The sequence below is a fragment of the Squalius cephalus genome (assembly GCF_949319135.1).
Source record: "Squalius cephalus genome assembly, chromosome: 11".
In the NCBI taxonomy this organism is placed as follows: Eukaryota; Metazoa; Chordata; class Actinopteri; order Cypriniformes; family Leuciscidae; genus Squalius; species Squalius cephalus.
The window spans coordinates 3426626-3443264 of record NC_137132.1 but is presented as its reverse complement, the minus strand read 5'-3'; the positions used below and the strand labels follow the sequence as shown (position 1 = coordinate 3443264).

The window sequence follows — 16639 nt, the reverse complement described above, 5'->3', positions numbered from 1 at the left end:
TACATTTTTTATTTGATTGACAGCACTAATATATATTTATATATATATTTGGGCTGTCAAAATTAACGTGTTAATACATGTGATACATTTTTTCAGATTAATATATATATATATACTGTATATGCATAAACTGAAACGTGTGTGTGTGTGTGTGTGTGTGTGTTTAGTATCAGGGAAGTGGCAGAGTCTCATCACACTATCGAGCAGGAATTGGCTCATGCGGTGAACGCCAGCTCTAAAGCCATGGACCGTGTGTATGCCAACAAAAGCAGCGGAGTGAGTGGCGTCTGACACCTGTCAATCACAGCCTGCTGATTACGCCTCTCGTTTGGTCCAGATTCAGACGAGTGTATGCTTATAGCATCCTGCTTATGAAGTGACGTGTGTGTGTTTGCAGGGTTTGACCTGTAGTGTGGTGATGGAGATGGTCAGTAACGTCAAAGCTCTGCACAGTGAGACCGAACTGCTGCTCGCGGGGAAGATGTGCCTGGTGAGTGAATCGACACATGAAAGAAAATAATGCAAAACCTACACTTGAAAAAATGTAAAACATAAATTAGAAATGTTTCAGAAATGTATTTGAATGATGGTTATAGGAGGAATGAGTCAAGTCAAGTCACCTTCATTTATGAGGTGAAGGGAAGGAGGCCTTCACAGGGGAGAGTGTATGATAAATGTAATGTAAAGACTCTCTCATTGGTCACATGTGTGAGTCTATGATAGGCACTGAACTCAAGTGATTATTTGATGCGCTGACTGCGGCTCTTCCTCTGGTGTGTGTGTGTGTGTGTGTGTGTCTCCAGCAGTTGGATCCTCCTCAGAAAGATCAGCTCAGTGGAGCGTTGGCTTCTGTCACTCAGGAGTTACGCAGACTGACTGACATCAGCTGGCTCAGTCAGCTCATCGACCCGGCCGACGACGAGGTGCGCTGAACACTCACACACACACACATGTTTTTAGTGTCTGTAGTCTAGGGCTGCATGATACTGGGGGAAAAACTGATATTTAGGGTCCAGTGTATTAATGTGTGTTTGTGTGCAGGGTCAGCTGTCTGATTTCTCCAAGCGGAGTCGCAGTGCAAAGTTTCGCCTTGTGCCCAAATTCAAGAAGGACAAAAACAACAAAAATAAAGAGACGTGCGCCGCCCTCAACATGCCAGGTATGGCCTGAGTGTCCGCTAGGGCTGGGTGTCCATTCAGATGTTGATTTCGATTCACAAGCTCTTAATTCGATTCGGTTTTCGATTTCGATTCTAAATTCTATTTTCGATTTCGATTCACAAACTCTTAATTCGATTCGGTTTTCGGTTTCGATTCTAAATTCTATTTTCGATTTCGATTCACAAGCTCTTTATTTGATTCGGTTTTCGATTTCTATTCTAAATTCTATTTTTGATTTCGATTCACAAGCTCTTAATTCGATTCGGTTTTCGATTTCGATTCTAAATTCTATTTTCGATTTCGATTCACAAGCTCTTAATTCGATTTGGTTTTCGATTTCGATTCTAAATTCTATTTTCGATTTCGATTCACAAGCTCTTAATTCGATTCGGTTTTCGATTCTATATTTTCGATTTCGATTCAAAAGCTCTTAATTCGATTCGGTTTTTGGTTTCGATTCTAAATTCTATTTTCGATTTCGATTCAAAAGCTCTTAATTCGATTCGGTTTTCGATTTCGATTCTAAATTCTATTTTCGATTTCGATTCACAAACTCTTAATTCGATTCGGTTTTCGGTTTCGATTCTAAATTCTATTTTCGATTTCGATTCACAAGCTCTTTATTCGATTCGGTTTTCGATTTCTATTCTAAATTCTATTTTCATTTTTCAATTCACAAGCTCTTAATTCTATTTTCGATTTCGATTCTAAATTCTATTTTCGATTTTGATTCAAAAGCTCTTAATTCGATTCGGTTTTCGGTTTCGATTCTAAATTCTATTTTCGATTTCGATTCACAAGCTCTTAATTCGATTCAGTTTTCGGTTTCAATTCTAAATTCTATTTTCGATTTCGATTCACAAGCTCTTAATTCGATTCAGTTTTCGATTCTATATTTTCGATTTCGATTCAAAAGCTCTTAATTCGATTCGGTTTTCGGTTTCGATTCTAAATTCTATTTTCGGTTTCAATTCACAAGCTCTTAATTCGATTCGGTTTTCGATTTCGATTCTAAATTCTATTTTCGATTTCGATTCACAAGCTCTTAATTCGATTTGGTTTTCGATTCTATATTTTCGATTTCGATTTTGATTCAAAAGCTCTTAATTCGATTCGGTTTTCGGTTTCGATTCTAAATTCTATTTTCGATTTCGATTCACAAGCTCTTAATTCGATTCAGTTTTCGGTTTCAATTCTAAATTCTATTTTCGGTTTCAATTCACAAGCTCTTAATTCGATTCGGTTTTCGATTTCGATTCTAAATTCTATTTTCGATTTCGATTCACAAGCTCTTAATTCGATTTGGTTTTCGATTCTATATTTTCGATTTCGATTCACAAGCTCTTAATTCGATTCGGTTTTCGATTTCGATTCTAAATTCTATTTTCGATTTTGATTCACAAGCTCTTAATTCGATTCGGTTTTCGATTCTATATTTTCGATTTTGATTCACAAGCTCTTAATTCGATTCGGTTTTCGATTTTGATTCTAAATTCTATTTTCGATTTCGATTCTCGATTCGACTCAATGAATATAGATTTAATACAAATCCATTATTTATAAAAAAGAACAGTGAACATAAGTTTACTAGTGGTTAATTAATAAAAAAGAAATACAGAGCCACAATCCTGTATATTAAACTCTTTTTATTGTAGGTACATTAAAACAGAAGCCAACTCTATATTGTAAATGCATACACTGAATAGACAGGATTTTGATGCAAGATGAAAAATTGATGCTGAAAATTTGAGAATATCTCAGTGGCATGCCTTGATCAAACAGGATCAGTGAGCAGTGGAGGGAAATATAAATAGATATAAATAAAATAAATAAATATGAAAAAATAAAATAATAATCGATTCGTGGCCTTTGAGAATCGACTTTGAATCGACCACATTTTAAAAATCTATTTTTTTGCCCAGCCCTAGTGTCCACCTCTCTCAGCTCATCCAGTGAGTGTGTGAGTGAGTGAGTGTGTGTGTGAGTGTAAAAGGTGTGTGTGTTCTCTGAGCAGTGAACACCTGGGGTGTGGAGGAGGTGGGCGTCTGGCTGGAGACGCTCTGTCTGTCCGAGTATAAGGAGATCTTCATCAGACACGACATCAGAGGACCAGAACTGCTCCAGCTGGAGAGGAGAGACCTGAAGGTTTGACACGCTTTACTTCTGAAATACATCAATCATGAAGACCAGATGAAACTAACTAAGAGAAGATGAAACTAACTTAAGTTTGATTCAAATAAAGTTTCATGCAAATAACCAAAAAATAAATATACTTGGTTCAAATAAATATATAAATAATTTCTTAAAATGATAAATAGATTAAATAAAAAATAATTTGATTTTAAAAAAAATAATTTAATTAAATTATTAAAATAAATCTAAAAATAAATTGATTAAATAAATATAATTAGATTTAAATAAATAAATATCAGATCTCACCAGGGTTTTTATCGTTAACTAAAACTAAAACCCTTAAAAATGCATTACTTAAGCAAATAAACTGAAATAAAGTAAAATATAACTTAAGTGTATTTTTTTTTCAGCTTGTTGCCAAGTCATTTTCACTTAGTTTAAGTTGAAGCACTATCATAACTAAAACTAAATACACCGAAACTGAATAAAAAAAATCTATATAAACATATTTTAAGAGAACGAAACAAATTACAAATGCAATAAAATTCAAAATATTAACAAAAACTATAAATAGTATATCAGTGTTACTAAAATAACACTGCATCTAATGGTTCAGTACTATAGTGAGTAATGATATAATGTAATAGACTCTAAATAATATTTTACACGTATTTATAATATTATTTTTTCACATTGTTAATGGGGCACTTATAAATATAAATATATATTGCTGCCTTTATTAAATTTTAGCACTGGAGTCCATCGTACAAAGGGTCATGGCATCTGCTGTTATAATCAACAATATTTTGTGTACTAAACAAATTACAAATGCAACAAAATTACTAAAATTGAAATGAAGAGAAATCATAAAACAAAAATGAATTCAAAATAGATTATAAAAAATCAGTGATACTTAAATAACACTGGATCTAATGGTTCAGTACTATATTGAGTAATGATATAATGTAATAGACTAATAAAAAAATTATACGTGTAAAAATATATATTTTAATATATATATTTTTTTTATATATATAAAAATATAAATTTATAGTATAATTTTTTTCACATTGTTAATTGGGCACTTATAAATAAAAATGTATAGCTTTTTTTTTTACGTTTTTTTTTTTTTTGTATATATTTTTTTAATATATTGTTAATCTATTCTGTCAATGAATGTAAGTTGTTTTTAAGTTCTAAAAAAAATGCAATAAAAATAAAAGAATCTTAGGATTGGAGTCAAAGGGTCATGGCATCCACTGTTATAATCAACAATATAAAACAAAACAATATTTTGTGTGCAACTCAAATGTGCTCTATTTCAGTCACGAATTACAGACTTAAAGCATCTAATGTTTGTGTGTCAGGACCTGGGCGTGACTAAAGTGGGCCATATGAAGCGGATCCTGCAGGGAATCAGGGATTTGAGTCGAAACAGCACAGCCAGCGAAGCCTAGACTCTCCTCAGCCAATCAGATGCCTCGTTCAGACGTGATGTAGCCTCACCCGGCCAATCAGATGCTCCGTCACGACCGGAACCAGCCATACTCCGCCCACAACACCTCGACTCGACCAATCACAGTGTGCCTTCTGTTCTCCACCTCTGTGATATCATCGCTTTGGGGAACACTGTTTTACTACCTACGAGGCGGAGATCTTATCAAGAGCCATCCGAGTGTCGTACCGAGAGTTTGCAGACTGTCCAAATGATGAAGCTTCATCCAGACTCAACTTTCACTCGAGCTATCAACGCTGACTAACTTTCTGAAACAACTTCTTATTTCTGCTGATGTCTTCAAGGCCTCGGTTTGGGCGGTTTCATGTGGTCTTGACGCTCCGTTCAAAACCTAGTGAGCTTCCTAAAACATAGACGGCTGCCTTCTTAGGGCATGAGAGACTCTCAAATGATTTCAAGCGCGTTTGATCCTCCGATGAGCATTAAATACACAACATATGTAAAATACAATATAATTAGTGCTGGGCAACAATTAATCGTAATTAACCGCATCCAAAATAAAAGTTTGTGTTTACATAATATATGTGTGTGTACTGTGTATAATTATTTTGTATATATAAATACACACACTTATGCATGTATATATTTAAGAAATATTTGCATGTATATACTATTTATATATAATTTATATTATATATAAATATAAATATTTTATATATAAATAACATTTTTCTTAAATATATATGCATGCATATATGTGTGTATTTATATATACAAAATAATTATACACAGTAAAAAGTATAATTGAATATGTATATATTTAAGAAATATTTGCATGTATATACTGTTTATATATAATTTATATTAATATATTAATATTATATTATTAATTTATATTATATCAATATTTTATACATAAATAACACATTTTTCTTAAATATATACATGCATATGTGTGTGTGTGTTTATATATACAAAATACACAGTACACACACATATATTATATAAACACAAACTGTTATTTTGGATGCAATTAATCGTTGCCCAGCACTAATTATATTGTATTTTTTACATTTATGCATCTAAAATATGCTTTTATCAAGTGGCTTACATTGCATTCAAGGTATAAATTAAATTAAATTTATGTTTTTTTAATTATTTCATTAATTATGAACATGTAGTTTGAGCTCCAGGTTTACAAAACCGTCTATTTTCATTGATTTGTTCCTGTATTGAATGAATATTCTCCGCTTCATCATACATGGATTGCCTTAAAACACTGTCTATACGGGCAGCTCACTAGATTTGAGCTTTTGAGAGCGGAAATGAATCAACACACAGGTGAAATGCATCATGGGATCTTTAACATGTTGTGGTGACAATCAACAGAACTGACCAATCTAACTCTCTGCTTTGCCCTTAACGTTCACATATCAGCCTGAGATCTCGATCTTCTCCGTCTATATGATCCTGGAATGATCTGGAAATGCCAACCAGAAACGCTTTCAGAGTAAAGGTTTGGTTTGGAAGAGCAAACGTTTAATAGACCACAAACTAACGCCACAGTTAAGCTCTATCTACAGATACTGTGCTTGACTGTAGATTTCCATTCGTTACGCTCATCCTATTCCCTCGCGTTTGGTAACAAATCCTTCCCTAAATAAATAGCTAAAATAAAATAAATGTAATCAAATAAATTAAAAGTGACCCGAAGCCCTAAAATTATACTAAATTTTTTAAGCTTATTTTATTTCATTTTGGTAATATTTTTTTTAATGCAATTTTTTTTGTAGAATTTTTTTAATTTACCTTTAAATTAATAGTCATTTAAGCACATTCCACACATTCTTTCAACTTAAATTCAAAATAACACAATTTCATGCATAACCCTTTAAAATCAGCTTTAAATATCTTACATTGGGTGTCTTTGCGACCTCTTGTGGAAAATATATATATAACATGATATTTCATGACTAGCCAATAGATGGCCTTATAGCTCTATATGCAAATGAGCTGTTCCGCTGGGTCCTAAAGTCAGTTTCTCTTCAGTATGCATTCAGATACACATGTAGACATAAAATAATTTTATTTTTAGGTTTTTCTATGTGTACTGAAGCATTCGTCGCATTACATTAATTCAAAGGGGGTCAAATTGACCCGATTTGTTACTTTTTTTTATTTCAACCACAAAACTCCTTGAATCATTACATTTTTTATGTGTATTCGTGGTTCAAGTGCAACAAAAGACAAAAGGTCTTGGATGAACACTCAATTTTTACATTTTTTTTTTTTTTTTAATCCGGGTCAAAATGACCCGAGGGAAGGATTAAAAGATCTGTCTTACATGTAGGCTTTAAAAGGCAGAGTGTTTCACAGACTTCTCCCTGGTCTCTTTACCGTAATGACTCCAGCTTGTTAAAAGCGCTGACGTCCTCGTAGAGCGCGTAATTACAACTTGTAAACTGGGAATTTCCTGAGAGCTCCAACTTGCACCATGTGACCTCTGTACCACCTGATTCATTGATGGTGTTTTCGTAGAACGTCACGTGTCTTCGTCATCTTCGAAAGTACGGTAATTATGGCAGAGGGTTTGTCCTAACTAGCCCCGCCCACGGTGAAATCTCATTGGTCAGTGCTTCTCAAACGTTGAACAAGCATTAAAGTAAGCCGAAACAACTCAAAATCAACGTATGTCATGTTTTATTTCACACTCTCGACAACTGCTTTTCTCTGAAGAATCAGGAATCTTGAGAAACCTTGAAACATGAAGGTCATCTAATTTAAAAAGGTGATTTCTAGACCTAGAAAAGTCATGGAAATTACTTTAACTGGAAATTGTATAACTCTATAGGCATGTATAATATTTTTAGTCAATTTTATGGGAAGTAAATCATGAAAAACTGAAAAGTTTGAGAAGCACTGTTGCCTTCACATTATGTTGGAATAATTACTGACTTGAACTTGATCACGAGTTCAACAAAACAAGTTGCAAAGGCATTGCAATCAAAATGCTACGAGGTTAACATGTTCCTGTCTTTATTACTTGCTTTGTTTCTCAAGGTGTGAGTCAGTCAGTCATGAAGGATTTTTCTGTGTGACGGTCTGGAAACTCTTTGGTTACGACCTGATCATATTTCAAATGCCATGCAAACCCTTCGATGCCACACACAGTCGCCTTGACGAGAGATGAAATGTTTTCTATAGTGTTTCTAAATGCCTTTTTACAAACTCTTCTGGGATAAAACATCGACAAACACCGTCTTTAAACCCTTTAATGGCTTTGCACACTTCATGTGTGTATGTGAGAATGCGAGAGTCTACATGTTGTCTTGTTAGATATAGACATGAAGTGTGTGTGTGAGAGAGTGTGTGAGTGTGTGTGTGTGTGTGTGTGTGTGTGTGTGTTCTCTCTCCTCCAGATACAGTCTTAAAGTCAGACTCATATCATGTCATTTTGGACTCCAGGGGCGTCCAATCTCTCCGACTGTTAAATATTTATTTTATTGTTAAGTTATAACTTACATCCATGTGACGTTGTCCATCTTTGATTTTTGTTGTTTTCATTTTTTTAAATGTTTTTTTTTGTTTTGTTGTGTATATAGCCATTGCTAAGAATGTAAAAAACTTCTTACTGTACAGTAAAACCGCCAGTGTAAAACAAGGTGTGTGTAACGCTAAACTGCTGTCTTTTGTGTCATCTATCACAGTTTTTTACCAAACATGCAGAATAATAAATTACATTTAAGTATCATTATACTGTACATTTATTTTTATTTATAAAATAATTATTTTAGTAATTTATTATAAAGTAGATTATATAGTGTCATAATACTGCACATATATTTTTATTTTATATTTATGATAATTTTTAATATATAATAGTGATTCAATAAATGACATTGTACTGTTTTTATTTATAAAAATTAAATTATTTTATTAGTAATTTATTTTAAATAAAGTAAGTTTTATAGTCTCATACTACACATTTATTTTAATTATATTTTTAATATATAAATACATTGTGTAGTCATTAGTCACTTTTATTTATAACAAATTAAATCATTTTAATAATAATTTAATTTAAATAATTAAGTGCATTGTATAGTCTCATACTGTACGCAAATTTTTATTATATATTTATTGAAAAAAAAAAATACTACTTCAATATCAATTATATATTGTCATATAAATATATATCACAGATCATGCACCCATTGTTGCATGAAGCGTTTTCAGTTTTACAAATAAAATCTGAACGATCTAATATTTTCTTAAGATAAACAAATAAGAAAAATGCATGTCACATGAAAGACTCAAACAATTGCACATTATATATACATTGATATATATATGCAAGATACTACTGGGGCGAATTACTACTATTATTACACTGAATTTTTTTTATATGATCATATGTTTACATTGCTTTAACATATGATCATATAAAAAAAAATCAGTGTAATAATAGTAGTAATTCGCCCCAGTAGTATCTTGCATATATATATCAATGTATATATAATGTGCAATTGTTTGAGTCTTTCATGTGACATGCATTTTTCTTATTTGTTTTTAATAAGAAAATATATATCTTGCATATCTTGCATATATATATCAATGTATATATAATGTGCAATTGTTTGAGTCTTTCATGTGACATGCATTTTTCTTAACACTTTTTATCTTTTTTGAAGTTTTACACAGGGTTGGGGAGTAACGGAATACATGTAACGACGTTACTTAATCAGGATACAAAAAATGGTAACTGGTCGTTACAGTTACATCAAAAAACAAAGTAATCAGAATAGAGTTACATTTTGTGTAAAAAAAAAAAAAAAAAAGGGAATACTAACAGGATTACAATGGTTTCATTTAAAGCTAAATAATTTTTAAGAATTAAAATAAACGAGAATACTTTTTGTGCGCAAAAACAAACAAAAATAACGACTTTATTCTACTATTAATTTCCTTCTCTCTGGGCCTCGTAGTGTTTTTGCGTAGCGCGTCTGTGTTGCACGTCATCACGCATCACAAACATGACAAGCGTCGACCAATAGTGAGCATACGTGGTGACGTGCAACACAGACGCGCTGCGCTAAAACACTACGTAAACTAACTCAAGGTTCAGAGAGAAGGAAATGAATAGTAGAATAAAGTCGTTATTTTTGTTTGTTTTTGCGCACAAAAAGTATTTTCGTCGCTTTATAAACTTAAGATTGAGCCACTGTAGTCACTTGGACTATATTAACGATCTCTTTAATGCATTTTCTGGGCCAGCAAGTTTCAGTCCCTTAGAAGCCTATGGAGGAGTGATCCAGCGCTCAGATTTAATAAAAAATATCTTAATTTGTGTTCTGAAGATGAACGAAGGTCTTACGGGGTTGGAACAACATGAGGGTGAGTAATTACTGACAGAATTTTCATTTTTGGGCGAACTAACCCTTTAAGCGCTGTTTGATTATATTTCCTGGTTCTGTTGCCCGAGCAAATAACACACTTATTCTAAGACGCAGGTTGATACGCAGCTAAGTTATTAATTACGATGCTTCCCGCGGGGGAAAACGTTTTCATGTATGGAAATTTCACCGTTTTTTGTTTTAAAAGAGGAAAAAGGAAACAACATGGTTGTAGGCTACTACATAAATCATGCCTTCCAGGTATGAAGGACTCAAAATCCAACTTAAACATTGCAGTTAGCCTACGACTTGCACGGAAATCATGTTAGCTAAAATTTAGTGTTTGTCAGTGTTTCTCAAAATTGAGTGTTTTCCATAGTTTGTACGATCGCAGTTTTGTGTAAGTTCTCTAACGGGAAATGAGCTGGAAAATGTAGAAATTAACACGCGAGTCCACATAAAAAGGCTAACGCCCCAGGGTCAGTCAGTGAAAGATCACGGCCTTCATCAACATGTGTTTTGAAATAGACTAATGTGTAGACTTTTTAATGTTGTGTAAAAACTATAATTATTTTTTTCCCCTTGGACATGTTAAAGAAATAAAAATAAAGAATAAAATCATCTGTAATACAATACTGTTGCCACTAGATGTCTGTATAGCCTTTTATATAATTATAGTTGGTGAAACAAGACACTATTGCTTAATTTTAATAGCCAAGTTTTTATTAGCTTACATTTTAAATTCACATTAAATAAAAGTACTTTGATGATATTGCTGTTTACTTGACTTTATGACCTGGAAGTAATCCACAAGTAATCACATTACATTACTTTTATATTGTGGTGCTTGGATTACGTTACTGAATACTTTTTTATGAAGTAATTTGTAACTGTAACGGAATACGTTTTAAAACTCATGTTTAAGTCAGTGTAATGTAGCCTATTTTTAGTTGAAATTACTTAAACATCAAAGTTGACAGTACTTCAGCAACTTTTTTTTAGAGTGTACTACTACTAACGTGCTACTCTTTACTTTTATTGCGCAAGAACGTCTGTATTTTAAATGCATTTTAAATAAAAATAATGAAACAAAAATGTTTTGCGTTGGCCGGGAATCGAACCCGGGTCAACTGCTTGGAAGGCAGCTATGCTCACCACTATACCACCAACGCTTGACGATCATGTAGAACTAGCCATAATCTTTAAAGGAAAATGTAATAGGTATTCCTATTTCCTACAGTATAAAGTACTTTTGAGTTGCTTTCTAAGTATAATAACAGCTAGCCACATATACTACGATCTGTTTACTGGTGTTAAACATAATTTTGTACATTTCTTTTTCAAATTCATTCAGTTAGCATTAGCCTGCTAGCATCTGCATTCAAAACACACTCACTTTCAAACAGCGCCTGTCCTTAGTCTGTTGATTTGCTCCCTTTTACTCTCTAAAAAGCAAACAACAGATCTTTGTGATTATCTGTGTCGTTATATTTATTTCTTTTAGAGTGTATCTGCTGGTGTACGTGTGTCATTTTGATCAGAGAATCGGTGAGTATCTCGTGGTTCATCAGAAGCTAAACAGCTTTTCACCTCAGACTCTCTTTTCACCTTTGGGTCAGAAATGGATTTATTTGATGATCTTCCAGAACCTACAAATGACCCAGGTGGGTTAATTCACACAAATATTATAATATTCATAATCTTGTATGCATTATAGGTGTTAAAGTGAGTGATTTGGACAGTTAAATGTAGAAATTTGACAGTTAAATGCTGATTGCACGAGCCTGGCTTCAGTATTACAACATACATTTCTACAACAATAAAGTGCTAATTTAATTATTGAAAGGTTAAATTAATGTGCTTACCTTAAATATTCTTGCAGATATGTGCTCACTTGACACTGCATATTATATTACTGCTAATATGTTTAGATGTGAGTGCATGTAATGTAAATATATGTCTGTGTTTCAAATAAAAAATTCTGTCTTGGTAAGAAGCTCACTACATTTTGGAAAAATAGCCTGTGTATTAATGCAGATGGGTGGCTTTGGAAGTGATTCAACACATCTATTTCTCTGTGAGATTTGGTTTAATTATGAAGTGTTGTTGAACGATTTCAGTTAAAGCCAAACAGCAGGATGAGGAACGAGGTGAGAAGAGGAAGAGAGACGTCAGTTTAGAAGAGACAGAGGTGGAAGACCAGAATCAAGAGGAAAAGAAAGTTTGTAAAGGTTTTCAGCTTTCGCACACATTGTGTTGCTGACAGAGAGTGTGTTCAGGATGTGTGTGTGTGTGTGTGTGTTTGTACTGAGAGAGAGAAGACCTGTGATGATCTCCATCTCTTTCTGTGTCCCAGCAGATCTTCCCAAACTCCAGGGTTTCGTCTCAGCGAGACGCGGCGAGAGAGAAGAGATGCAAGATGCTCACGTTCTGCTTCCAGAGCTGAGCGTCACTAATCTACCTCCACAAGTGTGAGTGACTGCACACATCTATCTATCTATCCATCTATCTATCTATCTATCTATCTATCTATCTATCTATCTATCTATCTATCTATCTATCCACCTATCTATCCATCTATCTATCTATCTATCTATCTATCTATCTATCTATCTATCTATCTATCTATCTATCTATCTCTATCTATCTATCTATCCATCTATATGTCTATCTATCTGTCCGTCCATCCATCCATCCATCCATCCACCTATCTATCTATCTATCTATCTATCTATCTATCTATCTATCTATCTATCTATCTATCTATCTATCTATCTATCTATCTATCTATCTATCCACCTATCTATCTATCTATCTATCTATCTATCTATCTATCTATCTATCTATCTATCTATCCACCTATCTATCTATCTATCTATCTATCTATCTATCTATCTATCTATCTATCTATCTATCTATCTAATTATTTATCCATCCATCCATCCATCCATCCATCCATCCATCCATCCATCTATCCATTATACTTTTGCCAGTATAATTACATGATAATTATATGATGTGTGTGTGTGTGTGTGTGTGTGTGTGTGTGTGTGTGTGTGTGTGTGTGTGTGTGTGTGTGTGTGTGCGCAGCTCTCGGCTCGCGTACTTCGCAGTGTTTGATGGTCACGGTGGAGCTCGAGCGTCACAGTTTGCTGCTGACAATCTTCATCACACGCTGGTCAGCAAGTTTCCCAAAGGTAAACGCCTGATCCTTGTCACACTCAGAGCTACAATAATGAGCCTCAGTACCCATAATGCACCCTGAATCTCAGGTGATGTGGAGAGTTTGGAGAAGCTGGTGAGGAAGTGTTTGCTGGACACCTTCCGTCAAACTGACGAGGATTTCTTGAAGAAAGCGTCCAGCCAGTGAGTTCTGCTTCAGATCCTGCTGCATGTGAACTTAATCTGAGCCTGAGAGCTAGAAAACACTGTGTGTGTGTGTGTGTGTATGTGTTTATATATGTGTGTGTGTATGTGTTTATATATGTGTGTGTGTGTGTACCTTTTTAACTATATTTTGGGGACAAATTTGTACCCAGAAGTGACCAAAACCTGACAAAATCTCCAAAAACTTCCCTTTAGGGACGTCCTCATTTCTTAATCTGGTATAAAAATAAAATAATTAAAGGTTTTTTTAAAAAGTAAAAATGCAAAAAAAATTGTGTGATGGGTAGGTTTAGGGGTAGGGTTTGTGTGTGTGTGATGGGTAGGGTTTGTGTGTGTGTGATGGGTAAGTTTAGGGGTCGGGTTAGTGTGTGTCTGTGTGTGTGTGTGTGTGTGTGTGTGTGTGTGTGATGGGTAGGTTTAGGGGTCGGGTTAGTGTATGTCTGTGTGTGTGTGATGGGTATATTTAGGGGTAGGGTTAGTGTGTGTGTGTGATGGGTAGGGTTTGTGTGTGTGTGTGTGTGTGTGTGTGTGATGGGTAGGGTTTGTGTGTGTGTGTGTGTGTGTGTGTGTGTGTGAGATGGGTAGGGTTAGTGTGTGTGTGTGATGGGTTAGGGTTTGTGTGTATGTGTGTGTGTGATGGGTAGGGTTAGTGTAAGAGGATATTACAGTTTGTACAGTATAAAAACCATTATGTCTATGTAATGTCCCCATTTAGATAGCTAAGTAAACGTGTGTGTGTGTGTGTGTGTGTGTGTGTGTGTGTGTGTGTGTGTGTGTGTGTTCGCAGTAAGCCCGCATGGAAAGACGGCTCCACGGCCACATGTATGCTGGCGGTTGATGATGTTCTGTATGTGGCAAACCTGGGAGACAGTAGAGTAAGTCTCAACACAAAAGCCTAACATAATACAGAACTGAATAGGACATTCCTACAGTAATACCACATCTACACACATCTACACACATCTACACACATCTATACACATCTACACACATCTACACACATCTATACACATCTACACACATCTACACAGATCTACACACATCTACACACATCTACACAGATGTTAGTGTTCAGCTTCATCACCATCTACACAAAAGGGGAAACTTAGGAATCATTTTGTACTGTAATGTAACATAAACTATGAGACAAACACTGCAGTGAAGGAAATAATGTGTGATGCAACCTGTTGTGTTTTTAGGTCATTGTTGTATGTGTTTTCTTTGGTGAAACCTTCGCTAGACTGGATTAGAGACGTGTGAAGAGTTGTGAGAACTGGCTGAGCTGAGAAATGTGTCCTAGCGATCGTAAAAACAATGATCGTAAAAACAATGATCGTAAAAACAATGATCGTAAAAATGGGGGAAAATAATGTCACAATGCAAAACATCTTAATTGTGTGTGTGTGTGTATTAGGCAGTGCTGTGTCGTTTGGAGCAAGCTGAGGATTCTGGGAAGAGGAAGTGTGTGACTCTGGCTCTCAGTAAAGAACACAATCCCATTATATATGAGGAGCGCATGAGGATCCAGAGAGCAGGCGGGACGGTCAGGTGTGTGTGTGTGTGTGTGTGTGTGTGTGTGTGTGTGTGTGAGTGAGAGAGGGAGTGTGTGTGTGTGTGAGAGAGAGTGTGTGAGAGAGTGTGTGTGTGTGTGTGAGAGTGTGTGAGAGAGTGTGTGTGTGAGAGTGTGTGTGTACCTGTAGTGCTTCTAGGATACGGGTCATGTAATGGTGTGTGTGTGTGTGTGTGTGTGTGTGTGTGTGTGTGTGTGTGTGTGTGTGTGTGTGTGTGCAGGGACGGGCGTGTGCTGGGAGTGCTGGAAGTGTCTCGTTCTCTAGGTGACGGCCAGTATAAGCGCTGTGGTGTGATCTCCACTCCAGACCTGCGGCGCTGTCAGATCAGCCGAAACGACAAGTGCGTTTAACACACACTCTTACACACTTACCCGTTACTCTCACCGTCATGTGACTCCAGACCTGTGGGCCTTTCTCTCCTCAGTGACACACTAACGGATGTTGCTGGTGTTTGTGTGTGTGTTTGTTCAGATTCCTTCTCTTGGCGTGCGACGGGCTTTTCAAAGTGTTTTCTGCAGATGAAGCCGTTCAGTTCATCCTCGACGTCCTGGAGGTGTGTGTTTCAATCTGCTCTGTGTCAGGGTTATTAGAATACACTAGAACGCTAAATAAACATTTTCTTTACTGGAATAATATAAAGTATTAAAAAAAACTTTAACTCATTTTATTTCAGCTAGTTGCCAAGGACGTATAAAAAATAAAAAAAGACAAGAGCACACAACAAAATTACTAAATCTTTAACTAAAATTAAAATGAAAACAGAAAATATGAAAAAATATAAAAAATAAAAAGATTCAGAATATTAATAAACGCTATAGAATTTTTTCTCAATGCTACTATAATTACTGCTGTTTTCATTGAATGTAAATAAGTTTTTATTTATTTTAGAACGAGACTGTGGAGCAGAAGGAGGGGCAGAGCGAAGGGGCGGGGCCTTTTGAGGCTGCTTGTCAGCGATTGGCCAGTGAGGCTGTGAGGCGGGGCAGCGCAGACAACGTCACTGTCATTCTCGTCTCTATTGAGTTCTGAAAGCATTTTGCACACACACACACACACACACACACACTTCGATTCAGAATCTTTTCTGTTAAATACACAGATACACATGAATGCATGAATTCAGTAGTAAATGGTGCTGAAATGAAAATGTGGTTTATTATAGAGATGTTTGAATCTCTATTTTTTTTTTTTCTTCAAAGCAGGGCTTTTGAAAACACTGTGTCAAATCTTAGTATTTGTGCTGTTTGGCATCAAATTCTAAATAATAAACTTTTATACAGTCTCACAATATCTGTGTCCTCTCTGAACTCCTGTGTAGGAGCTGGTGTGTTTGCCAATGGATAGTTTCATCATAGCATGATGTCATTTGTGTGTATTTAAAGACACATTGTGTATAGATAGTATAAACAGCAGCAATATTAAACCGGATACGAGCAAGTAAATAATTGTTTTGGTACACGTAAGAACCATTTTATTACGGTCTATGGAAGAACCTGAACAGAGATTTTGTTTTGTCTTTAGTTATTTTTTTTATTATAT

The 16639-nt window shown here is 35.0% G+C and overlaps 2 protein-coding genes across 9 annotated transcripts in view; both read left to right on the top strand.

Moving 5' to 3' along the window:
- The window catches only part of dgkd (diacylglycerol kinase delta), a 46730-nt gene extending 41404 nt beyond the window's left edge, over positions 1-5326 (top strand). For both annotated transcript variants that reach the window (XM_079886592.1, XM_079886593.1), the window contains 6 exons: positions 168-276; positions 398-490; positions 804-923; positions 1042-1159; positions 3175-3305; positions 4661-5326. In XM_079886592.1, coding sequence (XP_079742718.1) covers positions 168-276; positions 398-490; positions 804-923; positions 1042-1159; positions 3175-3305; positions 4661-4750 — 661 coding nt within the window. In that variant the 3' untranslated portion in view covers positions 4751-5326. The remainder of the gene's footprint in view (positions 1-167; positions 277-397; positions 491-803; positions 924-1041; positions 1160-3174; positions 3306-4660) is intronic.
- A 5032-nt stretch (positions 5327-10358) lies between these two features.
- ilkap (integrin-linked kinase-associated serine/threonine phosphatase) lies at positions 10359-16386 on the top strand. Of its 7 annotated transcripts, none has more exons than XM_079886564.1 (11): positions 10359-10403; positions 11647-11690; positions 12263-12373; positions 12502-12613; positions 13233-13339; positions 13415-13508; positions 14317-14404; positions 14944-15077; positions 15321-15440; positions 15572-15653; positions 15989-16386. In XM_079886564.1, the coding sequence occupies exons 1-11, from the start codon at positions 10393-10395 to the stop codon at positions 16127-16129; spliced, it is 1044 nt and encodes a 347-aa protein (XP_079742690.1). In that variant the 5' UTR covers positions 10359-10392; the 3' UTR covers positions 16130-16386. The 7 variants fall into 7 exon arrangements, with proteins under 7 accessions (XP_079742690.1, XP_079742689.1, XP_079742694.1 ...); XM_079886563.1 differs by having other exon boundaries at positions 12499-12613; XM_079886568.1 differs by lacking the exon at positions 10359-10403 and adding an exon at positions 11302-11356 and having other exon boundaries at positions 11647-11806; positions 12499-12613.
- Positions 16387-16639: the final 253 nt, after the last annotated feature.